At 41.3% G+C, this 23,571-nt stretch overlaps 1 protein-coding gene across 1 annotated transcript in view; it reads right to left on the bottom strand.

The window, feature by feature from the left end:
* Positions 1-221: 221 nt before the first annotated feature.
* LOC124865249 (alpha-2-macroglobulin-like protein 1) overlaps positions 222-23,571 on the bottom strand; it is a gene marked incomplete at its 3' end in the record, with an annotated part of 39,000 nt that continues 15,650 nt past the window's right edge. The window contains exons 16-29 of the mRNA XM_047360209.1: positions 23,337-23,477; positions 23,145-23,226; positions 22,856-23,021; positions 19,047-19,272; positions 12,961-13,087; positions 12,635-12,756; positions 12,490-12,541; positions 11,451-11,534; positions 11,096-11,272; positions 5,758-5,833; positions 5,284-5,440; positions 2,148-2,222; positions 499-661; positions 222-409 (exon numbers count right to left, since the gene is read on the bottom strand). Of these exons, the coding sequence (XP_047216165.1) occupies positions 222-409; positions 499-661; positions 2,148-2,222; positions 5,284-5,440; positions 5,758-5,833; positions 11,096-11,272; positions 11,451-11,534; positions 12,490-12,541; positions 12,635-12,756; positions 12,961-13,087; positions 19,047-19,272; positions 22,856-23,021; positions 23,145-23,226; positions 23,337-23,477 (1,836 nt within the window). The remainder of the gene's footprint in view (positions 410-498; positions 662-2,147; positions 2,223-5,283; positions 5,441-5,757; positions 5,834-11,095; positions 11,273-11,450; positions 11,535-12,489; positions 12,542-12,634; positions 12,757-12,960; positions 13,088-19,046; positions 19,273-22,855; positions 23,022-23,144; positions 23,227-23,336; positions 23,478-23,571) is intronic.

Below are 23,571 nucleotides of genomic sequence, written 5' to 3'. Positions count from 1 at the left end.
AACAACTGACTATTTCCATTTTCTTTAATTTTTGGGATACTGCATGGGTACTCTAAAATTAAAATACATGTTCTGGACTGCTGGAAGCACTGGGTAACTTGGAGAATGTAAAAAACAAATAAGATTCTCGTTTCTTTCCACAGACAGATAAAGAATCCCATTATCTCTAGAAAAACTGTAGAAAACTGTGTTCACATATAGTGTGAATTTAAGACCAGTACCTGAGTAGAGGAGAATCCTCCATAATGGTTCTGCTGGGTCGTCAGCCATCGAACGATCCCTGAGGCGTAACCCCGGTCTTCATTAGTGTTGGAGGCAGAGAGCTTTGCCAGCAGCACATAGGAGCTGATCTCCACAGACAGAGAGGCTGATGTTTCTGTTGCTGTCTGAGACCAGTGGATGAAGCTCCCTAATAACAGCCATCCATAAACAATGTGACTACAGACTGATTCACTGTAATGAATTGATCAGTCATTTTCAGCAGAAAACATGACTAACCATCTTTGATGGCAACTGAGTCGAGGTGCTGCAATAGGTGATCTCTGGTCTCCATGTCTCCAGCCAGCGAGAAGACGTATGCCAGCAGAGCTGTAGTGTAGGTGTTGCTGAAATCATTGATGAACTCTTTGAGGCATGACAGGCTCTGTTTCATCACACGATCCTTTGACAAAACAAAACACAACTGAAATTTATTCACATCTATGCAGTTTTCCTTTCCACTGTCACTACATCCATGCTCAGTATGCGGGATTGCTGCAAGTCAATGCAAGCTGTCGCTACATGCTGATCCAGGAGGAGTGACTACTACAATTCACTGACTCAATGCAATCTGCTGGGTTTCCTTCGATAGAAAAACGTTTTACCGATTTAAATAATAAACAGAATCTGACTGCACTGTTTGATTACTAGAATTAATTAGAATGTATGAACCTGACTAGAAATCTGTATGATTCAATGGAATTGACTTTGTAAAGTGCCTTGAGACGACGTGTTGTGAATTGATGCTATATAAATAAAACTGAATTGAATTGAATTATAAGTCAGCCATCTTCTGTTGGAGTAGCAGTATCGGAGCTAGTGACTTAAAAAAGCAAAACAAGTTGATAAAGAAGGCTCGGATTTGGGGACTGTTCTGGAACCTCTGAAGATTATTGTGCAAACAAGGATGAGTCATTAAATGAAGAACATCCTCTGATCATCCTCTTCACAAGACTAATTTATTAACAGTGTCTTCAGTATGATTGCTACAGAAAATCTTCCTCAACCAGATCCATAAAATCTACCAGTTCTACTAAGAGTAATGGCCAGATATTGAACCAGTTTCAGAGCAGATGATTGTGGCCAAATGGACTAAATATTAGATGGGAGTTTATGTGTACAAGCTGAAAATTATAACGTCCCTAGCAGATTTAGATTGAAATGTCTTTTAAAACAAAAAGTTTGCTTCTGATGGAAACTGACAAAATCACTGCTGTTGTGCAAATGGAATAGACAACAGGGGGAAATCTTTGGTGATTAGCAAGAAACACTCAATAAAGGAGTGGTTCTGCAGGTGGGGACCACAGACCACTTCTCAGTACCTATGCTTTCTGGCTGATGTTTTGGTCACTTTGATCCAAACATCAATTGATGATAGGGCTGAAAGAATTATAGGGCTGAAATAATTAATTAGTTGACAATTATTTCAATAATCGGATTAATTGTGATTAATCCTTTTATTGAAATAATCGTCAACTAATTAAGTAGTCAAATAAACATGCCATTTGCTGAAACAACAACCCACTTAGAGCTGTAATTAGTCCAAAATTGTGCCAAAAATATTTACATTTTGCATTTAAGATAAAAAACCTTCTTTGTCTGTAGATATGCTCTATAGTGGCATAGCTGTAACTTCACCTGGTTCAGATTCTGTAAAAAATCTCCTATCAAGCACCTTTTGTTATTAATCAATGAATCAAAAAAATAGTCAACAGATTAATCGATTAACAAAATGATCATTAGTTGCAACCCTAATTGACTGCATCATCAGAATACTTTTTGAAATGATGAGATACTGTCCCTATAATCAGACAGATAAATCGTAATTATAAGATACACATGGACACAATGTAAATAAAACAAGTGGAGAATTTTCCAAATCTACTTACATCTGAGGACATTTTCATCTCCAAAAAGGCAGCAGTTATGTAAGCACTAAGTGTCACTTCATCTGATACACCACCCTGTGGAGACGAAGCAACACAGAGGTCATGTTATCAGTGGGATGTTCACCATTCAAAGCTAAGCCAAGTCATATGGTGGTTTTACAGCACTTGTGTGTGCTTAAAAAAATACATATTGGTTTCAGTAAAGGCAGTTCTAATCATCTCAGCAGGAGGCCACAATAACCCAAAGGAAATTATGCATTTTTCAGACTTTATTAACACATCATGCCTCAGACACTGTAAAGCGGAGTAGTGGTTGGAGGCAGAAACCTCTCTGCTGTTGTTGGAAGATTTGTACATAAATTATCATTGCTTAGTTTAAGAAATATCTTAATCCTTTGATAGAAGTGGTTTGAATACTTTTCACATTTATTTTGAGTGTTTTATGAACTATTAACCGCATTGTCATCTTGTCTTAGAGTTGCATTTAGGTAGTTGCAATGCAGGGAAATAGTTCAGTGGAAAATTACTGAGAGGACTGCTTGCACCCCAGCCTATCTTTGTGTCCTTGTGTGATCAGCCACTGCCAAATGTGGACTTATGGGCTGTATCAGTATCTGGATAGAACCAGTTTTAATCAGTAGAACTTGTATTTGTGAAATTGTTTGTGGTCACACCCACGATTTTGTAACATGGGTGTTTTTTTTCAATAAAAGGCTGTGTACAGAGAGCAGCCCTTTGAGAGAAGGAAGTCACTGTTTAGCAGCGGACTGTCTCTCCCTGGCCAGCCAAAATTAATTACCTGTGTCTTCATTTCATACCTGTCTGAATTTATTAGTGTGTCTAACTCTGACAGCTGTAAATCAAATAAATCATCTCCAGTGTACCTTTGTTACATTAACGTTTAAGTGCATCTAAATTAAATTAAATATTGTCAAAAAGTTTAATTATTTCAATTATTCAAAGTTCAAAAAGCAAAACTCATTGAGATTTATTACACAGAGAGGTACATTCCAACATTTGTCTATACTGATTATTGTTTACAGCAAAGAAATTACTTTTTCACAAAATTTAAATATTATGAAAGAACAACAAAAAACAAACTTCGTTCAGACATGAGTCAATGTCGGGTTTATATGTATCTCTGATTTAGACCAGTATACGTCATCCATGGTTAGACTAAGCAAAACAGCAGAGTCTTTAAGCCTAAAACCATATATTTCTAGGTTGTTTACTACTATGTCTGCATGCTATTAGGATATCTTGAGATGGTGATAATATTAGTAAATACTGAGATGACCATATCAGTAGTGATATATACGCCTATTTTTGTCTTCCTCTTCTCTTATTTGTACTTCCTGCACTCTGTAAGCTTTAGCAGTTTGATGTGTCATTTGAGTCCAGTTTGAGCATCTGCTGCAGCCAGACTCTGTCCAACTGGTTCAGTGTTATCCTTTCCTAAAACCTGCAGGTTCATAACGCTTGGAACATATTAGCCAACAGCTATTCGATTCCAAAGAGTCCTTTGCGATATTGATATTGCACAAACCAATTTTGCAATGAAGATATATTCGTGATATATTGTGCAGCCCTATTTTCAACACAAAAAACAGAAAGTATTAAAGTCACAGGTAGTTTTTCACATTAATAATGTAATAATAATTGTTACATTTTCTTACATAATTCCCTTGTTGGGCCCCAGCCATGGATAAAAACATGGATGGAACATGTATTGAATTGTACACAATCAAACCCGGATATGAACCTCACTGCACCTTTAAATCACACCAACCAACGTCGAACCCAGCCCAGGAAGACAACGAGTCAGAGCTGGACTTCTCGTGACATCATTCAGTCTAAAACAATAACACGTTGTTCCAACATGGCTGCCTCTTTCCATGCGACTCTCAACCGAGGTCGGACAGGAGAGGCACCGCATGTGAATGTCTCCTTGCAGTCAAGGAGGCATAACTCTTCAAACATGGATCCAGAGTGACTAGGATCTCATGGTCAAATATCCGTCGATCGAGTGCAACAAAGTTAAGTATGATCTGCTGCTCAGATAATCCGGAATTCATACAAAAGAGGTAATTAAGATAAGGGTGGCTAGAACTTTTCTTTTTGAGGCCTACAGAGAAGCAACCTGTGTTCCAGAGAATTCCCAGCAAACAACGTCGAGTGAAGCAGTCTTCCAAACGACCTGGAAAAAAAGGTTTTGGAACTGCAGTTCTGCACACGCATGCAGCCGGACCCTGCCACTAAGGCAGCAGCGAAGTGCCTTTGTTCTGCCGCCATGTGGCTGGACCGGACAGGACAACTTCCCTCCTCAACTAGTCGCCCTAGGACATCCTTTCTTTGAGAAACTCAGCTAGCATGCTGTCTGTCCAGCTAATGTGAACTGACATTTCAGCCTGGTGGCTAGTTATTTGTTCTGTGTTGTTTTAAAGTTAAGACATTTTTTAAAGGGTGTGTTTAAACAAAGATCAATTCATATGCATTTTAATCTTTATTATTATTATTATTTATTATGTAATGGTCATGTTTTTTAACCATTTGTATTGATTCCCTTGTTCTTTCATTTGTATATAGTTGATTAATTTCTTTATTCCCTCATTTTGCTTGGTAGTTTTAGTTGAACTGTTCTCTTATAGTTAATAGTTTGTTAATTGAAATACGTTTAACTCTGAGTTGAATTATTTTTGTTAATAAATTGTTATATTTCAAGAAATTGTGTCAATTTATTCCATATGTGTGCAGAGTTTTGCTGTTCAGTAATGCCAGTGCTTGATTTATACTTTGGGTATTTTCCTAGTTTCCTACTTGGGCTGGTATTCACAGGACAACACTTAACAGACCAAACCAGAATGGTGATTTAATAAAATATTAACTAACATAAGCTTAATAATAATTACAACACACTTAACTTAAAATGTTATTCCTCCTACTGTCCATAAGGAGCTACATTACTGTTTCTAAGAAGGGCGAACTGGTTGAAATTTTGTTTCCTGTCATCTGTTGTCATTTGGTTTAGTGTTAGAACCCCATGCCATTTTTAAAATCCTAAAAACCATCTGAGCTCTTTCTGCCTTCCACTGGAGCTTTGTCGGAGGGAGGTTCTTGGAACCAGAAATTATCATACCTTCATTCTGTTGTTAAAGAGCTTTCCAGACCTCACAAAGCAGCCGGTGTCATTTTGCTTTTGGATCAGCCAAGTCTTTGATTCTTCAAGTTTTTGTGGGTCGATGTAGACAAAAGACTGAGCTTTGGACAAAGATCTCAGAACAAAAGCTGTCAGCCTGAGGAAAAACAAGAAAATGTAGCATTAACAGAGTAAAACTGATGCTATGACGAGAAAAATAGCTAAAAATCAAAGAATGTTAGGTTTTTTTTCCATTATTAATAAATACAAGAGTTGGCAAACAGATATTAGAAAAATAAAAACGCTGAATTCATTGTTTATCGAGCATGTTTATGTTGGTGAAATACACAAAGGGAAATTCCTCATGTTAACCACTGTACAGGTCCTTAGTTGTCAGTATAGTGACTTATTCTGTGTAAATTGAGTGATTTGATCAATGTAACGTGCGTTCAGACTAGTCAGGGATGTTCTCACCATGTGTTTCCTGGTCCTAATCCAAATGTGCTGTATGCACCTTCACTGTCTTTGTAGTTAAGCTGTCTCTGGTAGCCTGTAGAATAACAGAAACATGTTTACACATGACGTAAAATTAAGATCAGAATATCGTGAGTTTACTAAGAAATGTTTCATGTGCTTGTATATTTGTGGAGAAAACGAAGATGCTGTTGATAGTTTTTGCATACTAATATTTTCCACGTAGCTTTTACAACTAATTTTATTTTTGTTTTATTTATTGTGCTCAGTTCAACTTCCAGATAATGAACTTAAGGAAGAAACTCTTGGATTAGCGTAGGCTGGCTCCATGGTGGGACCCCGGCTCCACCGTACTGGGCGATGTCACGTGCCTCAATTTTGTGGTCTTCATGAAGGCGTCTTGTACCGCTCTTTGACCCATCACCCAGAGCCTGTTTGTCATGGGAGACCCTACCAGGGGCATTTAAGCCCCAGACAACATAAGCTCTAGGATCATTTGACCACTCAAATCCCTCCACCACGTTAAGGTGGCAGTTCAAGGAGGGGGCCCCTTTATTAGGGGGCATCTGGTCTCTGTACAAGCGGAGCAGGAGTTTGGTCCGCATTGCCGGCACCTCCCGTTGTTCCCGGTTCATGTTGGACTCCGGCAGGCTGCCCTTTGTCAACAGTCCTGTTCATAAGTTTTATAAACATGATTTCTAGGCATAGCCATGGCCTGGAGGGGGTCTAGTTTGGGGACCAGTGGATTTTGTCTCTTCTTTTTGCAGATGACGTGGTCCTGCTGGCTCCCTCGAGCCAAGACCTACAGCTTGCACTGGGGCTGTTCGCAGCAGAGTGTGTAGCGGCTGGGATGAAGTCCGAGGCCATGGTTCTCGACCGGAAAAGGGTTGCTTGCCCTCTAGTGGTTGGAGGGGAGTTCCTGCCTCAAGTGGTGGAGTTCAAGTATCTTGGGGTCTTGTTCACAAGTGAGGGGAGAATGGAGCGGGAGATTGACAGACGGATTGGTGCGGCTGCCGGTCCGTTGTGGTGAAGATAGAGCTGAGCCAAAAACCGAAGCTCTCCATTTGGCGGTTGGTTTACGTTCCTACCCTCACCTCTGGGCATGAACTTTGGGTCATGATCGAAAGAACGAGATCCCGGATAAGAGTGGCTGAAATGAGCTTCCTCCTTAGTGTGGCGGGGCACTCCCTTAGAGATGGGGTGAGGAGCTCGACAATCCGGGAGGAGCTCGGAGTATTATGATTTGGGGTTGTTTGGTTTTTGGTTTCGGGTTTTTTTTCTTATGTTTTTCACAGTTAAGGTTTTGAATCATGCTTCTGTTTATTATTTTTCTGGTCATGTTTTGTTCTTGTTCATGTTTTGTCAAGTTGGTTTTGTTTGTATATTAGAGTCTCTGTTTTTGCCACAGCCACGTTTGTTCTGTGTGTCAATTAAGTTTATTCGGTTCACATGCTCAAAGTTAATCTGTCTCCTTGCTCCACCTGGTTTTCACTCCATATATACACACCTGTTCAGTTAGTTATGGCGAAAACATTTCTCAAACCAAGTCTTGTTGTTTTTTGATCATGCCATGCCCTTTTGTTGTTTTGTTCCTGCCTCCTGCTGTGAGTGAGTTTTTGTTATTAAACCTTTTGCACTTACCATCACGCTGCCTGCTCGTCTGCATTCTGGGGTCCTATATCTCGCAAACCATAACAGAATGTTTCCACCAACAATGGACCTCCCGGATGACCATCAGGCTAACGCCATGGACATCTTTATTTTCCTGTCTCGGGAGGTGGAGAAGTCGTTGCGTCGGTCTGCAGGGCTGTCTGTGCCGCAGTCGACTTTTTATGGATCCAGGTTGGCGATTCCATGTCCGGCGACAGGTCCTCTTCATCGCCGTTCTTCTCCTCCCTTTCATACAGCAGTGAAGCCCTCGCCCTCCTCTCGCCGCAAGAAACGTCGGCGCAGAGCGCCTTCCTGTGGTTCGGCTGCCGAGGAGGTGGTTTCCCTGTCAGCTCACACTTAGCTCAAAGTTAATCTGTCTCCTTGCTCCACCTGGTTTTCACTTCATATATACACACCTGTTCAGTTAGTCATGGCGGAAATATTTCTCAAACCAAGTCTTGTTGTTTTTTTATCATGCCATGCCTGTCTCGCTTGCCCGTTTTGTTCCTGCCTCCTGCTGTGAGTGAGTTTTTGTTATTTAACCTTTTTACTTACCATTACGCTGCCTGTTCGTCTGCATTCTGGGGTCCTATCTCGCAAACCATAACACGGAGTAGAGCCGCTGCTCCTCCACACCGAGAGGAGCCAAGTGAGGTGGCTCGAGCATCTATACCGGATGCTTCCTGGACGCCTCCTTTGGGAGGTGTTTCAGGCACGTCCCAGGACATGCTGGAGGAACTATGTCTCTCGGCTGGCCTTGGGCTCCCTGCAACCTGGTTCCGAACGAAGCGGAAGATGACGAGTACGAGGGTCTTCTTCCACAGTCCCCTCTTTCACTCCTCCAAGAGTTTGCACTCTCAGTAACCAGTATGTTTGGAAGCATGTATATTTGTGAGAGCAGTTTTTCAACAATAAGACAAACACATCAAGCATAAAGAGATAAACAGGCTGACAGATTACACCTATTGATCTGGTGCAGATTTGATGCACAAAAATAGCCATTCTCATCCAGGCAATAGTAAACCGGCAGGCAAACCTACAAGTGTCTCATTAAAACAGAACCAGGTGAGGTAGACTGGGTATACAGGAAACATGATAAAATCTTTAAAGTTCAGTGTAAAAACTAAATTGGTTCTATGAATATTGTAGCTTCAAACTGAAGGCATCAAAACTATGAATTAACACATGTGGAATTATATACTGAACAAAAAAGTGTGAAACAACTGAAAATATGTCTTATATTCTCGGTTCTTCAAAGTAGCTACCTTTTGCTTTGATTACTGCTCTGCACACTCTTGGCATTCTGTTGATGAGCCTCAAGAGGTAGTCACCTGAAATGGTTTTCACTTCGCAGTTGTGCCCTGTCAAGTTTAATAAGTGGGATTTCAAGCCATATAAATGGGGTTGGGACCATCAGTTGTGTTGTGCAGGAGGTGGATACAGTACACAGCTGATAGTCCTACTGAATAGACTGTTAGAATTTGTATTATGGCAAAACAAAGCAGCTATGTAAAGAAAAACGAGTGGCCATCATTACTTTAAGAAAGGAAGGTCAGTCAGTCCAAACAATTGGGAAAACTTTGAAAGTGTCCCCAAGTGCAGTTGCAAAAACCATCAAGCGCTACAAAGAAACTGGCGCACATGAGGACCGCCCCAGGAAAGGAAGACCAAGAGTCACCTCTGCTGCGGATGAGAAGTTCATCCGAGTCACCAGCCTCAGAAATCGCAGGTTAACAGCAGCTCAGGTTAGAGAACAGGTCAATGTCACACAGAGTTCCAGCAGCAGACACATCTATAGAACAACCGTTAAGAGGAGACTGTGTGAATCAGGCCTTCATGGTAAAATAGCTGCTAGGAAACCAATGCTGAGGACAGGCAACAAGCAGAAGAGACTTGTTTGGGCTAAAGAACACAAGGAATGGACATTAGACCAGTGGAAATCTGTGCTTTGGTCTGATGAGTCCAAGTTTGAGATCTTTGGTTCCAACCACCGTGTCTTTGTGCGGCGCAGAAGAAATGAACGGATGGACTCTACATGCCTGGTTCCCACCGTGAAGCATGGAGGAGGAGGTGTGATGGTGTGGGGGTGCTTTGCTGGTGACACTGTAGGGGATTTATTCAAAATTTAATGCATACTGAACCAGCAAGGCTACCACAGCATCTTGCAGCGGCATGCTAGTCCATCCGATTTGCGTTTAGTTGGACCATGATTTATTTTTCAACAATACAATGACCCCAAACACACTTCCAGGCTGTGTAAGGGCTATTTGACCAAGAAGGAGAGTGATGGGGTGCTGCGCCAGATGACCTGGCCTCCACAGTCATCGGACCTGAACCCAATCGAGATGGTTTTGGGTGAGCTGGACCGCAGAGTGAAGGCAAAAGGGCCAACAAGTGCTAAGCATCTCTGGGAACTCCTTCAAGACAGTTGGAAAACTATTTCAGGTGACTACCTCTTGAAGCTCATCAACAGAATGCCAAGAGTGTGCGGAGCAGTAATCAAAGCAAAAGGTGGCTACTTTGAAGAACCTAGAATATAAGACATATTTTCAGTTGTTTCACGCTTTCTTGTTCAGTATATAATTCCACATGTGTTAATTTATAGTTTTGATGCTTTCAGTGTGAACTACAATATTTATAGTCATAAAAATAAACTCTTTGAATGAGAAGGTGTGTCCAACCTTTTGATCTGTACTGTATATATAAAAAATTGTGTCCCCTTCCATGATTTAAGTTTCCCATCCCTGGGTTAGCATTTTGTGTATTACTTAAAATTTAGATCATAAGATTTCAGATGGTGTTTGACAGCTGCCAAAAAAGCACACAAAGGGGGAGCAGGCGGTCTGTTTGGTCGAGCATACGCCTACTGTTGGCTGTGCTGGACAGAATGTGGGCCCGTTGTTCATTTTTAATGTCAGATTACTGCAATTATTTACTGTTGGACTGAGCACACTAAAATCCAGACAAATGAGGTGTATCAAGACATAGTGGTGGAGGCTGAGCTGAAAAATGAAGTGAATTATTGGTCACATAAAGGCTTCTCTTCCAAAGAAAAAGACGGTAGGTGTGATATTTCTCTGGAAATAGAAAGCCATCAAATAATATGCAAACATATCAGCGTTATTTAAATACAACTTGTACTCTAATGCTATAAATGGAATTTCATAAAATTAGCCAAAAACGCATTGGTATGTGACAAAACCTTGTTTATTTGTATGAACAGTTCACTGGTTATGTTTTTTTTTTCCTTTTTTTCTTTTTGATATTTTGTCTCTTTTTATTATGTCAAAGTATAAAAAATACATAATAATAATAAAATAAAGACTGCATATTTCTTTGAATGCTAAAAAAAAGCAGCAGGCGATTAAATCACTATTCTCAAGTTTTTACTCAAAGATGTATATTTCAAGGATTTGTTCTATTCTGAAAATTATAGCTTACACCTATTGAGCTATAGCTTACTGCTAATGGAAACCTGTCAAATACTGGTACAGTATTTGAAGGGTACAGTAAATACTGACAAATGTGCATCATTTTAAATGTTTTTTTAAGGAAAAATAAACATCCTCCACATCTTACCTGCAGCACCCAAATACAACATTTTGACTGGCAGAGCTTAAAGATGAAACATATTTTGTTTGCATTGCATTATTTTTTCAGCTGCGCTGGAAAACTGAATGAGACTTACCACTGTTTAAGAAATTGGACGCCTTTTTCTTAATGGCTGGGGTCAGCTGTTGTGAACTTTGTAGATATTCAAGGATGTAGATGTTGGGAGCCAGTAGTGCCATGTTCTGCTCACCACATCCATATGGCATCTGCAGCAGACCATCTAGGTTCTGTAGGGCACGGCCGAGAATGTCACCTATGCAAAACATAGAAACAAAGCTCATCACACTTGACTATTACTTCTGTATTTGATAGTGTTTAAAAGATTCAGCAGGTTTAAAAACCTGTAAAGATTCTTGTTACAATACTGCAGTAAGACTGGAGGATTAGCAGACAGTTGGAGCAACTGTGTACAGTTGACTTAAGCGGTTTACCTAGGACAGATACTACAGCACGGCCAGATCCATCAATCACATTTTGAGGCAGCTGTAGGTTTGTTTCCTCAGTCAAAGCTTCTCCTGAGTTTACACAAAAACAGTCATCAGTTATGAGTGATGACCTAAACAGGACAGTTTTAAAACCAACAGATCATGGACCTTGAATGCCATGAATGTTTTAATGAAACATTACATTACATAACATTTATAAAGTTGCTATCCAACAGTGTCCTGTCTTTTCGTAGACATACGACTAATACTGGGGTATTGAAAGATGTATGTAAGGCAGATGTAAAGGTGAAGAATTAAAAGGGATTTTGTGATACATCAAGTCCTGTCTTTGAAGTGGTTAACTTTTGATGTGCTTCTGAATGGCACATGTCTATCTAGATCAAGGGTGTTGAATTCAGTGTTCTGCTGTGTCAGGATGGAGAAAATTATTTTTTCATGTAACGTAACTGTCTCTTTTTATTTTTGTTTTCATATTTATAGATCAACAGACTGTTGATCAGTGCTCTGAGTGGTCAGATAGTTATTGGCTGAGCAAATCAGAAACTAGGTCATGCCGTCAGTTTAACTTTTAGTTTCAAGCATGCGGCATGCCCAGTAGAGCGAAGCTTCATCAGTCCAAATGTAGATTCTTCATAGTGCAGCATTAGATTAAGCAATCCTATTAATGGATCATTGCTGCAATATTTAAGAGCCGTTTGTGTAAATGTTGTTGCAGTGGTGTACATGTGTGGTATGATTGGCGAATGAGAGCTGTGGTGTTTATGCCACAGAATTTTTCAACAAGTCCAAAACAATCTGTGGCGGCCTGTCTTATCTGGTGCTCAGATTACGCATGCAACAGCATCGCATGCATAGAGAGGTGATGTTGGAGAGGTATAATTAGGTTAACCTAAGGCAGCAAGCCTTCCTGCACCATTGAAATAAATACTACATATACAATAATGTGATGTGAATACAAATAGTTCACGTTTGTCTTTTTATGAACAATTTGTAGCAGTCTGTGTTTCGTGTACACCATACTGACCTTTCGGGCAGAGCAGCCAGTTGTGTGTCTTTGCTACTTCAAGTCCTTCAGCCTTAGAAAGATATACGAGTTAAATTTGACAATCAAATATTGTTGACTTAGGCGTTTTCTTCAATATTTTTTTAGACTGTTTGTTCGGACTAACCTTTACAATAAGAGGACGGGTTACAACATCAACGCGGCCTCTGTCTGGAACACTCACCACCTCGTTATCACAAGAAGCGTCAGATGAAACGGCCTCAGCAGTCACGGTCACATTCACAACCCCTAAAAAACAGGAACAAAGATCAGTTGCTCAAATTCTGTGCTCTTCTGCAAAATTCAAATCCTTTTGTGGCTGAAGTGGATCAAACTTGGTTTCTAGAGATTATGAAATGGTTCTGAGGGTGAACTCAGATTGGTTACCGCAGTCTATACACCTGATTTATTACCGGATATTTCAAGTTCTAAGAATAAAATTCTCATCCTCACCCAAGGCTGTGGGATTCATGGTCCAGCTGAGGGTCTTCCGCTCACTGCCACACAGACAGGATGTGTACTGGTCCCCAGATAGAGGGGTTAGGGTGTAATCTGAGGAGGGGGCTGCAGTCACTTTAACCTGTCCAAGAAAATAAATTTGACTCATTCTTTCCAACAGAGCTATTACTCTGTGGATTAATCTGTCACTTTGTGCATGTGCCATGTCTCCCTGAGAGTTATATGTAGCTTGATGTAGATATGATAATGAACTTGTCGGGTGGCTTTTTGTCTTGCTTATACTCATAAATGTTACTCATTCTATGCAAGTAAAAAAAGGGTTTTGTCATTTTAAAATCAGAAGCAAGTGAAATAATTATATAGCTTTTAGTTCCAGATTTTAATTAGTAATAATTATGTTTTTTCAAACTTCTCTCAAGCATCAGCACACAGGAAGCATGGTTCTATCATTGCATCTTAGACATACTAAAAACATGTCTGAATATTTCATTTATAGTTAAGACTTCTTACAAAATACACCCCCTGTAACTCTATTGTATATCAGCCCTGTGTTTTTATGAATGAACCTATGCTGTTGTAAGAAGATAAATTACTGCATTGCATCTTGACATATCTGATAGTAGGATATCTAGTGGGATCTCCAGAAACAGTAGGCTGTTATGCATTTTTTGGACATGTTGAACAGTACTATAAGATTGTAGAACTATCTGTTGGGACCCACAGCCATGAGTTACAACAGGAAATGCGGTACGGACGTTTCTGGAACTTTCAAAATAAATTGCATTAACCTACTACCGGCATAACATAGGAATTGGGGGTAACAGCGAACTTCTCATGATGCCACTGTCCACATAAAACCCCCACTTCCCCCACAAGTCTTTCTCTACCATCCGGACTCTGTGTGAGGCTGGCCGGTGAGACAGCGCGCTAATGTCTCTTTGCTGGCAAAAAGACATAAACTCTTCAAAACTGGATCCCAGGGTGTCATAAGATCACGCAGTCATATACAAAGTTAAGTACGAGTGAATCACTGTTTGTGTACTGTGGAAATATAAATGCCTTAATATTAGTAGTGTGGAAATATAAATGCATTATTGTTAGTAGCTAAGACTAAGATATATTTGGGACTTTGCTGTTTATAGATTGATTTTTATTAGGAGTTTTTAGTTATGATAGTTAGAAAAAACATAACAGTAGCCTCTAGTATTATAGAGTCCAGTTTTTACACAATGAGTGTTTATTATTCAAGGTTAAAGCTTGCAGGTGTTTTCTGTCTGTATCGTGAGAAGCCGGCAGCGTATTAGGGAGGCATGGTACTCCTCTCCCTGAAGATTCCTGAAGACGTGTGGGAAACAATTCTTTAATTAAATGATGAAATGTATCTCTGTTTCTTTGATACTGTTGCTGAGGAGACATCCACAGACAGAATGATTGTGTATGTGTACTGCATACAGTTTATAAAATGTCCGACCAGAGAGGACAACATTCTGGATCACTGTTACACCACCATCAGAGACGCTTATCACGCCGTCCCACGTGCTGCACTGGGCCAATCCGACCACATCATGGTCCACCTGATTCCTGCATACAGGCAGAAACTAAAGCTCTGCAAACCTGTTGTGAGGACGACAAGGAAGTGGAGCAGTGAGGCTGTGGAGAATCTCCAGGCGTGTTTAGGCTGTACAGACTGGGATGTGTTCAGGACTACTACCAACAGTCTGGACGAGTACACAGAGGCTGTGACTTCCTACATCAGCTTCTGTGAGGACAGCTGTGTACCATCATGCACCAGGGTGAGTTACAACAACGACAAACCCTGGTTCACAGCTAAACTCAGAAGGTTAAGACTGGATAAGGAAGAGGCCTTCAGGAGTGGGGACAAAGACATATACAGAGAGGCTAAGTACAAGTTTGGCAAGGCAGTGAAAGAGGCCAAACGACTGTACTCTGAGAAGCTCCAAATCCAGTTCTCAGCCAACGACTCTGCGTCTGTCTGGAAAGGGCTCAAGCAAATCACCAACTACAAGCCGAAAGCCCCCCACTCCATCAACGACCGACGCCTCGCCAACGACCTGAACGAGTTCTACTGCCGCTTTGAAAGACAAAGGGACAGTCCTGCAACCATCTCCCACGACGCCCCCCAACAGCTGCAGCCACAATCCACCACCCCCACCTCCCCAACCTCAAGAGGGGCCTTGGCACCTCCAACCCCCACCAGCCCCCTACCCACGCCGAGGACGGCTCTTTCCATCCAGGAGAGGGACGTCAACAAACTCTTCAGGAGACAGAACCCCCGGAAAGCTGCTGGTCCGGATTCTGTCTCACCAGCCAGCCTGAAGCACTGCGCTGATCAGCTGTCTCCAGTCTTCACAGACATTTTTAACACCTCACTGGAGACATGTCATGTGCCAGCCTGCTTCAAGTCCTCCACCATCGTCCCTGTTCCCAAGAAGCCAAGGACCACAGGGCTTAATGACTTCAGACCCGTCGCCCTGACCTCTGTGGTGATGAAGTCCTTTGAGCGCCTTGTGCTCTCACACCTAAAAGACATCACCGACCCCCTCCTGGACCCCCTGCAGTTTGCCTACAGAGCCAACAGGTCTGTAGATGATGCAGTCAACCTAGCCCTTCACTTCATCCTCCGGCACCTGGACTCCACAGGAACCTACGCCAGGATCCTGTTTGTGGATTTCAGCTCTGCCTTCAACACCATCGTCCCAGCTCTGCTCCAGGAGAAGCTCTCCCAGCTGAGCGTGCCCGACTCCACCTGCAGGTGGATCACTGACTTCCTGTCTGACAGGAAGCAGCGCGTGAGGCTGGGGAAGCACGTCTCTGACTCCCTGACCATCAGCACCGGTTCCCCCCAAGGCTGTGTTCTCTCTCCTCTGCTCTTCTCCCTGTACACCAACAGCTGCACCTCCAGTCACCAGTCTGTCAAGCTTCTGAAGTTTGCGGACGACACCACCCTGATCGGACTCATCTCTGATGGTGACGAGTCCGCGTACAGATGGGAAGTGGACCATCTGTTGGACTGGTGCAGCCAGAACAGCCTTGAGCTCAACGCTCTAAAGACAGTGGAGATGGTTGTGAACTTCAGGCAGAACCCAGCCCCACCTGCCCCCATCACCCTCTGTGACTCCACAATTGACACTGTGGAATCTTTCCGCTTCCTGGGAACCATCATCTCCCAGGATCTCAAGTGGGAGCCAAACATCAGCTCCCTCATCAAGAAAGCCCAGCAGAGGATGTTCTTCCTGCGGCAGCTGAAGAAATTCAACCTGCCAAAGACTATGATGGTGCACTTCTACACAGCCATCATTGAGTCCATCCTCACCTCCTCCATCACCATCTGGTACGCCGCTGCTACAGCCAAGGATAAGGGCAGGCTGCAGCGTGTCATTCGGTCTGCTGAGAAGGTGATTGGCTGCAGTCTACTGTCGCTCCAGGAACTGTACACCTCCAGGACCCTGAAGCGGGCAGGGAAGATTCTGGCTGATCCCTCCCACCCCGGTCACAGACTCTTTGAGACTCTCCCCTCTGGCAGGAGGCTGCGGTCCATCCGGACCAAAACCTCACGCCACAAGAACAGTTTTTTCCCATCTGCCACCAGCCTGGTTAACAAAGCCCGGAAACCACCCTGACATTCCCCCTTTCCCCCACACCCCCCCTTTTTTTGCTGACAGGACACCTGTAACCTGTAACTCTATGCGTTACATTAACGCTCAGCTTGGACTCCTGCTTACTTGCACAATGATCACCTGCACTGTTGTATTGCTCTCGCATCTTATACTGCTCTATATTTACTCTCACTCACTTAAAACTGTGCACTTATATTTATATTATATTGTAGATATGTTTGTACTGTTTAATTTGTACTGTATTGCACCGACTACGCCAAAACAAATTCCTTGTATGTCCAAAAACGTACTTGGCAATAAAGCTTTTCTGATTCTGATTCTGATTCTGCATAGCAGCGTGGGGTATAAAATGTAATGTAACGCAGCCCCCAGTGAGACAACACACAGACGTTTCCAGGTAGCAGTGTAAGTGTGTGTCTCCTCTCTGAATTCAGATTGGTTTTAATAAACTTGTGGAAACGTACAACTGATCTCTGACTGAGGATTTTCTTTTGGGGGTGCCAAATAAAAAGAGTCTATGAGAGGTGAGAAGCAATGTAAGAGTTAACGGACGGTCAGCAAAGTTTTCCTACCTCGACAGTACCCGGTGATTTCATTCATAAAGAGGGGAAATTAAGGTATAAGCATTGCTTTACTTTGTCTCTGAGACCTGCAGAAGCAAACTGTTCCAGAGAATCTCCTGCAGAGACGCTGTCTCTACAAGCCGAGTCTGAAAGGATGACAACAGGAGCCGCATCACCGTGGTTATTGTAATGTGCAGTTGGTTGGCGGACACAACGAGCCGTCTTTCATCCACAGCTATGGAGGTTAGCTGGAAGCTAACCCTTTGTTCACAGAGCGGCCGCGTACCTTCAAAACACACACACACACAGCTATGGAGGTTACCGTTTGTTGACTGTGGACATTTCTTCAAACTTCGTCGTTGCCCGGACAACTCCTCAACACGTTCATACGAGGTTTGGTGTTTGGGCAGAGTAATAGAGAAAGCTTTAGATTGAAATGATCTAAACGTTTTTCATTTTATGAAATTTGGTTTTGTTTGTGTGTTAAGACAAACTTAATTTAAAGGATGATTTTAAACACAGAAGATCGGCCATAACGCGCCATCCGCGCTCATCCATTTTAACCATTTTATTAACGGTATTTTAAAGCTGTGCGTTTGATTCTTGTGCTAAGCTATCAGCTTCCTTTGTTAGCTCTCACTGCTAACAAGCTAAGAACATGTGCTTGCCTGCTAGGGAATATTTAACAGAAAGGTTGTTAGTTTTCAGGCTAGTAAATGATAGTCCCTAAACATTATTTTTATTAAATCTGATAACTAAGTAAACACCATTAAGCCCCATTTCTCCAGAAAGATTTGGCGCTTTTCCAAAATATTCCCTTAATAATATTTCTTTAAATATTTTTTTAATAAATAAAGGCAGCTAATGAGACCCCGTTGAGAATTAGTCATCCAGACGGTTGGTTTTATTCATCAGATCATTCTTAAAACATTATTTTATTAAAATAATATTTTATCTGATCTTGCATTGTGAATGGTTGTCTCAGTTAGTTCCAACACTAACTTCACGTCACTTCCAGATTCTTCAAGATTATCCGTGGTTCTCAAACATAAATAACATTGCATGGTAATATCGCATCACTCTTTTTGGTCATGATTTCCAATCATCTTTAATCAACGTGTTTATATTGTACATAGCCCATTAGTCTTCGTTATTCTTTAATTCTGCTTGGTAGTTTAGTTGGATTGTTTTAGCATAGTGAAGAGTTTGTTGATTGAAATATGTTTGACTTATTTTTGTTAATAAATTCTTGTATTTTAAGAAATTGTGTGAATTCATTCCATGTGTGTGCAGAGTTTATGCTGTTCAATAATGTCAGAGCTCATCTCACACCTTTCTATTTTGTCCTAATACCATTGCCTTACTGGGATGGTATTCACAGGATAACCCTTAACAGACTGAAATATTATTTGATAAAATATTAAAATATTAATATTAAATATTAAATAATATTCTCAGAGTTATAATCACAGCATGTCTAACATACACTATGTTGTCTGTCTTTCTACTTTTACATGTACAAGAACTTTGATGAATGACATCTTCTTCTTAATCTGTAAGGTCCAATTTGTTGAAGGACACACTGTTGCCAGCAATAGCAACTTTAACTATTCTGTAAACATCTTCCACACACCTCACCTCATATACTAAACTCTTGCAGTGAATAATGCTCTCTTACAATATTTTTACAAACTGACATCACTGTTAGGCTAACATTTTTTCTAATACAGTGATAGCAAAGTCAGACTAAAGACAGGACAATATATTTTCTAAATGAATTACTATTGAAAACATAAAATACAGCTAAACTTTATAGTGTTCACAGGATTACTAAAAGATTTCAGATGCTTGGTAGATTTCATGTAAAATCAACAGTTACCATAATGCATTTGTTCAGGTAGTTAAAGACGGTTGCCTTCAGCTCAAAGTTCTCCCCCCGGATGATAGAGTAGGGCATGGTGAGCTCCAGGAAGAAGGGCTGGAAGACGGTGAGCTTCTGACGAGGAGCCAAACCAAAACCCTCAGAGGACAAACAGAATGTCTCTGTCTCCCAGGTGGTGATGGTGTCTGGGACAGTGAAGGACACATCCTTGGTTCCAGAAGATCTGGATCAACAGATACACAAATGCATTGTGTTAAATTGTGGATCACATTTAATTAGGAGGAAGGCTAATACACAATCCACATACAATCCACAGATCTATTCTTCGAAAACACAGTGTCTCTTTTCACCTTTATGCAGGTGACTGCCAAATCTATGTGTCACATAAAGGTGGCACTAGTTCTGTTGGAATCCTTCTTGATTGTTTTAACGATTTGAAGGGATGGATGGGTTTAATTCTTTTTTTTTTAATTTTAACAAAAATAAGATTGATGTATTGGTATTTCGTGGCACATCAGAAGGCCTGTGTTTGGACTTTTGGATGTCTCGCTCAGCCACAAATCCTGGTTTTGAAATGGACAATCTGCTTATATTTGACAGCCAGATCAAGGCTGCCATCAAGTCCAGCTTCTTTCTGTCAGAGTTTGTTGGAGATGTGTAGCACCAAAGTGCACATCTAAGTGAACTGAAATAAGTAAACAATGTGACTGCCAAAAGAATGTAAACAGTGAGAAACGCACAAGAATGAATCAAACATGAATGAACTGAAATAAATTAAATGAAGAACATGGCAGTGCAGAGAAAAGTGAACAGAACTCAGACTCAAAACACCAAACACAGGCAGATTATGACACTTCCGGCTTCAGCAACTGGCCAAGAGTAGGCCCATGCTCACAGAAAGAGCACTTGGAGACAGTAATCAATGGTTTGTAATCAAACAGTTGGATTACTGTAATGCCCATTATTTTGTCAGCAGGTCTTTAATCACACACCTGCAGATAGTACCAAATGCTGCTGTGTGTCTTTTAACTAACATTGACAAATTTGAGCACATTTCACTGGATTTGAGGTAACTTGACCGGCTGCCCATCCATTTTAGTCGGGGGGCCATTCCTCCCGATCACGCCTCTCCAAGTGTCACTGTCATTTCCCATGTGGGCGTTGAAGTCCCCCAGCAGAATGTCCCTGGGAGGGGCACTATCCAGCACCCCCAACAGGGATGCCAAGAAGGCCGGTACTCCGCACTACCACCCGGCCCATAGGCCGAAACGACAGTCAGAGACCTGTCCCCAACCTGAAGGCGCAGGGATACGACCCTTTCATCCAGTGGGATAAACCCCAACACGAGACGGCTGAGCTGGGGGGCAACAAGCAAACCCACCCCAGCCCGTGGGCCACTCCAGAGTAGAAGAGAGTCCAGCCCCTCTCGAGGAGATGGGTTCCAGAGCCCACGCTGTGCATGGAGGTGAGCCCGACTATTTCTAGTCGATATCTCTCGACCTCCCGCACAAGCTCAGTCTTTTTCCCCCCAGTGAGGTGACATTCCACGTCCCTAGAGCTAGCCTAAGCATCCGGGGATCGGGCCGCCACGGTCTCCACCTTCGCATGCTGCCCAATCCTCTTTGCACCGGTCCCTCATGGTTCCCCCTCCAGGTGGTGGGCCCACTGGGGGATGGCCTTGCGTCTTTCCTCCAGGTCCCGCGAGGAGCAACCCAGCCACCATGAGCTCTCTGACGGGTCCCGACCCCAGTCCTGGCTCCAGGGTGGGACCCGGCTCCGCCGTACTGGGCGACGTCACGTGCCTCATTTTTTATGTCCTCATGAGGGTGTCTTGAACCGCTCTTTGTCTGACCCATCACTTAGAGCCTGTTTGCCATGGGAGACCCTACCAGGGGCATTTAAGCCCCAGACAACATAGCCTCTAGGATCATTCAGCCACTCAAACCCCTCCATCACGTTAAGGTGGCGGCTCAAGGAGGGGCTTGAGAAAACTATTTTCCTGAATTTTGAATTTTAATTAGAATTTTTGATAAATATGCATTAATCAATAATCATAATCCTTACACTCTTCATCTCTGAGCTTTAACAGCCCTATGTGCCACCTCGTTCTCTTAGGTCAGCTGACCTATTGCTCTTGTCAGTACCAAGAACCAAGTGTAAACTCAGAGAGGACTGGGCCTTCTGTGTAGCTGGTTCTAAACTCTGGGATGATCTGCCACTGTACATTGGCAGGCAACCTCCCTGGCTATTTTTGTACTTCTCTTTTAAAAACAAATCTTTTCTCTCTGGTTTTTAATACTTAGTGGGGTGTTGGTCTTATGTGGTTTAATCTCAGTTTTATGTCCATGTAATTTCTTATTTTAATAGTTTTGAATTTTATTGGAACATATTTTTATCTGTTACGCACTTTCACTTCTGTGTTTGTTTTTAAGTGCTTTATAAATTACGTTTTATAGGACACATTCTTTGAAGTTGCCACTATCACCTACCCTATGAATGTATGATGCAGAGAGGATCAGCTGCATAAAAGAATATTATTAATTGTTCTTATTTATTTGTATACATGGAAAACTTAATTTAGTTATGTATGTACACACATTAACACAGAAACTAAACTTTAGTAAACTTGGAAGTAAACTTTAAGTTTATTGTCTCGCTGGAATCTAACTCATTCTTTCCAACAGAGTTATGGCCACTATGATGTCCCTATTTATGATTTCCAAGGTTAAATAAACTCCTTGTTATATATTAACCCAGTAGGGAAAATGATAGGGGCATATATTTTGGTCTGACAATGCTGTGTGTTGACCTTTAGGTTTTTGGATCAACGTTAATGATTGTTACGCTCTTGGTTATTTATTCTTTCCATGACAAAACACCATAAAAATCGGTGTTGTTTTAATGTTGTTTGCTTGGTGCTTGTTTTCAATTGTTTCTTTTGTTTTAGTTAATCAGTAGCGCATTAATTGTTTGGGTGATCATAAATTGGATTCTTGATTGTACTGATATCAGCTTTGGTAAATTTTTTGCATTTTTAATTGAAATGTCAATGGCTCGAATCCCAAGAAATTTACAGTAATCCCTCAGTGTTTTCATTTAGTGTGATGGAGATGGCTCCCTGTAATGAAAAAGTTAAGTTTTCAATCTTCATATTGATTCTGAGAACTTTTGAGATTGACTGATTTATGAACATTAATATTTTTTTCTTTATTATACTTTTTAATATAGTTTGGAACTTCTTTAAAATCTATATCAGAAAAATGGTAAGTAAAAAAGTACAATGATGGTTTAAAATGGTCCATGATGTAAACCCACAATACAATCAAGTAAAGGTAAACACACAAAATAAATTAAGAAAAACTCTGGCAAATGAAAGAGTATTCAAATAAACAAACCAACCACCACATCTCAACTCATCTCACGCCAAATTTTATTTTACCTGCTCTAGACACGAGAATAACCAACATGTGAAAAAAGCAAGCGAAAACCTGTCAAAATGACACAGGATGAGGACAGGAATGCTTCCCAGATGTTACGTCCTTCACACAGACCAATGAGGCACTCAAGCACCCAAGAAAAAAAATGTCCAGACATTAAAAAGTTGTGTTTTCCAATAGTTCAATAGAAATGCACACTGCCTATGTTCATTTCACAAAAATCCCAATTGACTCCAAATATGTTGATGGCTGGACATTATTCTCTTTGTGTGGGGTCACAAAAAGGGGTGATTCAGTGTGTGTGTTGAATAATGATAATATTTTTTTTAAGTATTTCTGAACATAAACTCTTTTGCCTCAGACTCTCACCCAGTTTCCACGAGGTCCCATATCCACGTCTCAGGGAAGAAAGTGCGAACTGTTACCAATGGTTCTTCCATAATAGTGCCTGATGCACCAACAACTTCCGGTCTCATACCCACTGGTGAACTCAAAAAATCCACTCTGCTTATTCGATCATAAGCTATGTGTACTCCTGTAAAGAACCAGACGAAAGTGAAACAAAAGTGAATAACAAGTGGCACACTTCTGTTTTTTTTTTTAGGCGAATTCTTTTGCTGCCCCACGAGACAGGTCAAAAGTAACCAAGATGACGTACCTCGATAAAATTCTCTTCCTTTGAATTTAAGACAAGATGGTATTGTCATCACCAAATTTGTTGCTGTTTTCAGTCCTACATTCTACACAGTTTTAGACAAAACAATAAAAAGTGCATAGAAAAATATTTCAAAAGAAGGCCACGTTTATAATTCATATTTTTTGTATTGTATGGTTGCTGTACACTTAGTACCTGGAAAACTTTATGGGCTTCCCCTTCTTCAGATGGATAAGGTAAAACATATCTTTTTGGCCTCACATGCAGACATTCATCAGGATCGCTAACCTGGTATGGTATATATGAAATTTTCTTGACAGGCAGCATGGAAAAAATCTGAAAAGAAAAACATGGTTTAGAGCTAGAAACTGTTCTGCAATATTTCTTTGGTTGTGTCTCAGCAACAAAATTAATTCAAGAACTTTCCTTC

Source organism: Girardinichthys multiradiatus, unplaced genomic scaffold (genome assembly GCF_021462225.1).
Source record: "Girardinichthys multiradiatus isolate DD_20200921_A unplaced genomic scaffold, DD_fGirMul_XY1 scaffold_56, whole genome shotgun sequence".
Lineage (NCBI taxonomy): Eukaryota > Metazoa > Chordata > Actinopteri > Cyprinodontiformes > Goodeidae > Girardinichthys > Girardinichthys multiradiatus.
Note: the sequence above shows the minus strand (reverse complement) of the source record. Positions and strands in the feature narration are given on the sequence as shown.